Source organism: Bactrocera latifrons, unplaced genomic scaffold (assembly GCF_001853355.1).
Source record: "Bactrocera latifrons isolate USDA-ARS-PBARC rearing strain unplaced genomic scaffold, ASM185335v1 scaffold_70, whole genome shotgun sequence".
NCBI classification, from domain to species: domain Eukaryota; kingdom Metazoa; phylum Arthropoda; class Insecta; order Diptera; family Tephritidae; genus Bactrocera; species Bactrocera latifrons.
The window spans coordinates 1209540-1215786 of record NW_017537379.1 but is presented as its reverse complement, the minus strand read 5'-3'; the positions used below and the strand labels follow the sequence as shown (position 1 = coordinate 1215786).

At 31.6% G+C, this 6247-nt stretch overlaps 1 protein-coding gene across 2 annotated transcripts in view; it reads left to right on the top strand.

The window, feature by feature from the left end:
- LOC108975954 (calcium channel flower) overlaps positions 1-6025 on the top strand; it is a 19157-nt gene extending 13132 nt beyond the window's left edge. Inside the window, exons 3-5 of one of the 2 annotated variants that reach the window (XM_018944803.1) lie at positions 827-1034; positions 1130-1237; positions 4974-6025. In XM_018944803.1, coding sequence (XP_018800348.1) covers positions 827-1034; positions 1130-1237; positions 4974-5124 — 467 coding nt within the window. In that variant the 3' untranslated portion in view covers positions 5125-6025. Of the gene's footprint in view, positions 1-826; positions 1035-1129; positions 1238-2012; positions 2934-4973 lie in introns of those variants that run through there. The other variant, XM_018944804.1, reaches the window with a different exon arrangement.
- The last annotated feature ends 222 nt before the right edge of the window (positions 6026-6247 follow it).

Below are 6247 nucleotides of genomic sequence, written 5' to 3'. Positions count from 1 at the left end.
CTGGCTAGGTCATGTTGTCCGAATGGACGAAAACACTCCAGCTCTGAAAGTATTCGACGCTGTACCCGCCGGAGGAAGCAGAGGAAGAGGAAGACCTCCACTCCGTTGGAAGGACCAGGTTGAGAAGGACCTGGCTGTGCTTGGAATATTCAATTGGCGCCACGTAGCGAAAAGAAGAAACGACTGGCGCGCGGTTGTTAACTCGGCTATAATCGCGTAAGCGGTGACTACGCCAATCAAGAGGAAGAAGAATATTAGATGAGGTAATGTTACCACATGCCTGAGAGAATATAACATTTATGTGGTATACCAGCACGATAATGATCCGAAACACATCATCAAGTGCGCAAAGAAGTGATAGTGGAGTCAACGGAGTTTGGGTTAAGCCTCAATCTATGCAGTTTCCTTACCTCAATTCCATAAAAACCCTCACGACCGATATGAAAAAGCGTGTTTCTAACGAAAAGCAACTAATTTGAGAAATTTGTGCCAGGTAGTGAAGAAGTTTTGGGAATTATGTAAAAAAAAATCAATGTATCATGGCAGAAACTGTGTTTTGGAAGAAAAAAAAATTTCGAAATGATTCTGACTTGAATGTTGAACAGATGCTTATGATTTGAAATATAATTTTTATATAGAAATTGTTTTGATTTTTAACATAAGCCTTTGTCTGACCCTTGGCTCTAAGCTATCTCCCCACCAATTTTCAGTCAAATCGGCGGTAATTCTGCTTTGGTTCGGACGTAAATAGCCTAATAAATTGCTTTCATTGTTGTAAATCCATTTATATGTATATGCATATTGACGTTGTTATTTCCGTTTTTAGTCTGCATACTATTTGGATTATGGAATGTCGTCGGCATTCTACTGCTCAACGTTTCCTGCCTCATCTCGGGCATCATACAAATGGTGGTCGGATTTGTAGTGATGGCACTGGAAGCGCCTTGTTGCTTTTTCTGTATAGAATATGTAAGCGATATTTCAAATAAAGTAGATGCACGTCCATTATGGAATCGTGCCGCCTTCTATTGCGCGTAAGTATGTGCTTTCTAAATATACTTAAGTAAATATGTATTTTATCCAATTATTTTGTTTGAGTTCTTCTCTTATGATATTTTATTTTCGACAGAATTGCTATACCTCCCATCATTTTGTGTCCAGGACTGGGTAGTATTTTTGCATGTGGTCTTGTATTCGGAACAGGCGTGATATATGGCCTCATGGGATTGGGCAAAAAGTAAGTAATAAAATTTTTCATATCATAATTATGTTTTCTTTAATGATGCTAAGAAAAAAAGAAAAAGGATACAGCTATGTGTAGAAAATTCAAGTTTGAAGTTGTAACAATGTTTTTGGTTTGGTATATGTCATTATTTGAATTTGTATCGCGCCATGTATTGTAAAAGTTTAATGTTGTTTATTTAACTACAAGCTGATCCGGCGTACTTTCTGATCTAAATTTGGATATGAAAAATCTCTTTGATTTATATGTGGTGTACTAACTGGATTTTATTTCATTATGCAGTTTTCTGTGTAACTTAACATTTTTCTACTGCGTTTTTAACACTTTTAACTAATTTTTGATTTGGAAAGAAAACAAGAGTTAACGGTCTCTTTTAAAAACATCTGTCGACTCATCTAACATTTATATTCAAAGTTATTATAACTTCAAACTTGAAAGGAGAAAATATTGACACAATAAAAATGTATTGCAAATATATGTTTAGGGGCTAGTAACCAAAAAAGGTTAAAGAGTAAACTGAAATGTGACGTACTGCTTAAGCACCACGCCATTAGGTTCAACACTTTTAAAAAATTTTCAAGCGCTAATCCACTAATTACATGTATGTTTCTCTTTGTTCTCTATTCCTCTATTTCTATTTCCTTCTAAATGTCCTTGTTTTATTTTTGTCGCAAACAATTCCGTGACTCGTCCTTATATATGCCTTATTTGAAAATATTGCTCAACTAAATTTTTTGTATGTTATGCAACAACGAATGCGCTCTATTAGAGCATCGCGCGAGGATATGGCTGCAGCCGCAACATCACCCACACAAATGCCACCAGACGGTGGCCAAATGCAAATGGGCACCGACCAACATATCACACTAATGGAGGATCCAGATGTCTGGCGTCCCACATAAACAATTCGTTCCAACAAAACTTAGAAATGCTCATTCGTGCACGCTGCAAATCAGTCTTCAAAATATTTCATTTAGTTTGCCAATAATTCTGACGTTTCCTTTGAAACTCACAACTATTGAGACATGGAGTCTAAAAATTCAAATAGTCACTTGCCCCACCAGATGAACAATTTACTTAAACTAAAAGATAGTGTAGTAAGGCGAAATGAAACAAGTGTACAACAGCATAAACTGAAATTTTGCAGCAGGAAATGTGTTTTTTTTTTTGTTGTCGTTTGGTTCTCTGAAAGTTAAGCTATACAAACAGAAGCATAAGAATATAATATACATATGTATGTGTATCAGTTTAAATATGTACATTCGTAGTTAATACAAAACCATTATTACCTTAAATACGATACTCAGTTGACAACAACATTCCATTTATAAATAGTAGTTGTTATATAAACATATTTACAAATGTTGAGGAAGATCAATTTGAATAAAATTGTTGTTGTTATATGCTATATCTGCGCCTACTAAATGATCTCCGAAAGCAGCAATAAACGAGTACATGTGTAATAATGCTGTACATACATATACATAGCACACAATATGAAAGAAAATAAAAGCAAAAATAATACATATGTAAACAAAAGATAAGAGAAATATTAATATTATAGTGCTAAGAATTTGCGTCGTTACTTGGAAGAGCGTTTTAAGGTTTTGGTGTGTTGTTCATAAACTTATCAATAAAAGCAAGTATTAAAGTATTGTAAATTATAAATAAATTAAAAGTGAAAAATACAGTTAATGTGTGTTGGAAAATATAATTTTAATTCATATGCGACTATATTATATGTACATGTGACCTGGTCTACGAAAAGGGAGCTAACGTGCGAAAACTAGTTTTCATCTTCCATCCGAATCAACTAAAAAGTGAAAATTGATTTTTTGACACCTAAGCCCCCTTTCCGTAGACCAGGTCACATATGTACATGTATTGGCATGAGTTTAAACACAAATTAAGGCAACTAACTCTAATAACATGTTCAACGGTATTTTTGTGAAGAATTTTTGGATATACCACAATATTTCATCTTAATCATTTATTTACAAATGAGTTGTTAAATTGATTCTCTGTTTATTTTTCTTCGGAAATTTGTCACTGTATTTGCACTATTTGCATATAGTATATTTTAGATGACATAACTGAGCTATAGCTTAACTTTTCAGATAAGCTTTTCCTTCAAAATTAAGCACTTACAAGCCTATAAAAGCTATTTACTGAGTTACGTTAGTTTTTCGAAGTTTCAAATAAAATTTATATCTTCGTTTGATCTTTTCAAATACTCTTTAATCAAATATCTAGTTGTGTTTACTGAAATGTTCATAAAGTAAATTTCTTAATATAGCAATTATTAATAATATTCAACAAAACAGTTAGTGTGTAGGTTTTAATTTAGGTGTATTAAAATTTGCTTTGACATAAATATTCAAAGACTCAAGCCTATGAGCATGCAGAATATGAAAGTGCTCATTGAAAACAAATAAAAAGTATTAAGATTTGCTTTAGTCCTCGGAAGGCAGCACGCAGCAACGTAAAAAACACTTGGTAGTCAAACAAAAGCTGGCGGTACACAGTTGCGAATACAGTACAGAGATGTTGAATATACTGCCAAATATACACCACACAAAAACACTTAAATACAGAAACTTTACAAATCATCAATTGAAGATGTCAGCGATATCCATGTAACGGTCAACATTTTGTCAGACTAAAAGGCAATTATCGCAATTTTGTTTTTAAAAACTCTAGTTTTTATTGTAGTTTCACACAACAATATTTTATTATACGGCACTCTATATATAAATGTTACCAAATTTCTTTATTATCTTTGCTTTATAGTTCCATGGGAGTAGTTATATATATATATATGGCTTTACATTTTTTTTTTTAATTTAACTATCAGTGCCATCAAGTAAATCAAATCTTTTTTGCACGCTCTTAATTTCGTTAATAATCTCTTGCAATATGTGTACTTAGTAAAAATAGAGATTACAGAAATTTATTTTCCCTCTTTTCTTAGTGTTATCTACAGAAACATACTTTAGTTCCATACCATGAACGAATGAAGTGGAAAACATTGTTGAAACTTGTTATGAAAGTTTGACAATTAATTTTGTTTATTTAGTGTATTACTATTTTATATTTATCAATATTTGTACTTTGAAAATAGTTTAAAAAAATAGAAATGCATAAGTTTAATTAGTGATCTAGATATTAACTGTTGTTTTTTGTTATTTTATAATCATTTGCAAAATATAAGCATTGCCAAATTAGGAAAACTATTAGGTTGAAGATAAACTTAGATAATACTAACAAATAATTCGAATATAAATATAGACTTGTGCTTACACATTTCCAAGTTATAAACTTAAAATAACACCGTTTTTTACTTCTAAAACCAATAAATGCATTTATCCCTTAGCCCACCTTTCATTTTTTCCTTCTTCACAGTGAATACTTATTTTCTAAATCTACAAAACTCAAAAGTATTGTAAGCATTGAAACAGCTGAAGAAAATAAGTAGAAAATGAAGGGCACAGAGACCAAAATCCGATTTTCCCGCTAATTATTTTTGGCTTTACATTTTTAATATTCTCTTATAGTTCAGAGCTTTTCATTTTCTATTCTATATACGTATTTAATTGTAAACGTAATCTGTGTTTAGCGAAATATTGAAAATTCTTTTATAAAATCTTTTCTCTGTTTTAGTTAAAATATTATTTTATACATATCAAATTTTCGTGCGATTTTTAATATCATTTTTTTCTCACTAAATTAGGGCTTCCGCCGATGAAATGCGTCAAGCAGCTGTGAATTCCGGCTTCGCGGGCACACCCACGGGCGTCGCAACGAACGATCGCGCCAGCATTGTGAATAATGCACAACCGTTCTCCTTTACAGGCGCCGTGGGCACAGACAGCAATGTGTGATAGCGTAGATATGACTGCAAAATCAAGCAAACCATTGGAAGCGTTGCACAGAGAAGAAGTTGACAAATGCCATTCAGAAAGAAAAACAGAACAACCGACAAAACCAGGCTGTCCTGCCGATCAGCTGCGTTCACTGCATACTATATATGTGCATACGTGTGTATTAGTTATATAGTGCAAGTGCCTCTTTTAAGTTAAATGTCTTCAAAATGTAAACGGTTGAAGTGCGAACTTGCAGTTGTAGTGCAATTCGTAGTGACATCCCTGGCGCAGAAATAGAAAGATCTCTGTCAACTCCGTTAGACAACGCCTTCACTGGTTTTAATATTTATTTACTTATAGCTTGCTAAAATGTTTCATCATATACATATTAACTTTTCGGATGGTTAAAGTAATGAGAATGGTTAAACTTGATTCGTTGCTACTTTCCTAAATATAAATGCATACTTAATTTCTATTTGTACATATAATTTTTTGTTTAAAGTTGATAATCTGTTAATTTGTCCAATAATGACACAATCTCTTATCCAATTGTTCTCGTTACGAAATTTTTGCATTCCATTTGTGCAAGTGAAATTTTCCTTAAGTTAAATAGATATGAAGTCTGGAAAAAAAATTTAATTTTATAACTAAACTTCGTAAAATGTCTTTTAAATTACAATATTAATTAACAAAAAAATTGGCTTAAGTTACTAAAAAATTATTGAATATTTCATGTGTCTTTGTAGTAAATTTTATCATCGTACTTCTCACGTTTCATGCTATCTTAATAATATTTTACGCGCAACAATCTAGATAAATATTTTAGAAATTTGTGCGTTTGGTTCAGAAACAACTATACAAATAAGTAAATGTTGAGCAAACTAAATAAATACCAACCATAGGCAAACTAAAAACAAAAGCAAAAAGAGTTAGCGCATCTATGAATTGTATTACTTTAATATTAGTCATATATAGTTAAATAAATGTAATATTTTATTAAACAAGCAAAAAAAAAACATAAAAACAAATATAAAATAAAAGTAAAAAACGGAAATAAAACAAATATCCGTATTCATACATATAATAATCATTATTAAATATACATATATAAATATGAATTGAGACATATTAAAGGTATAAA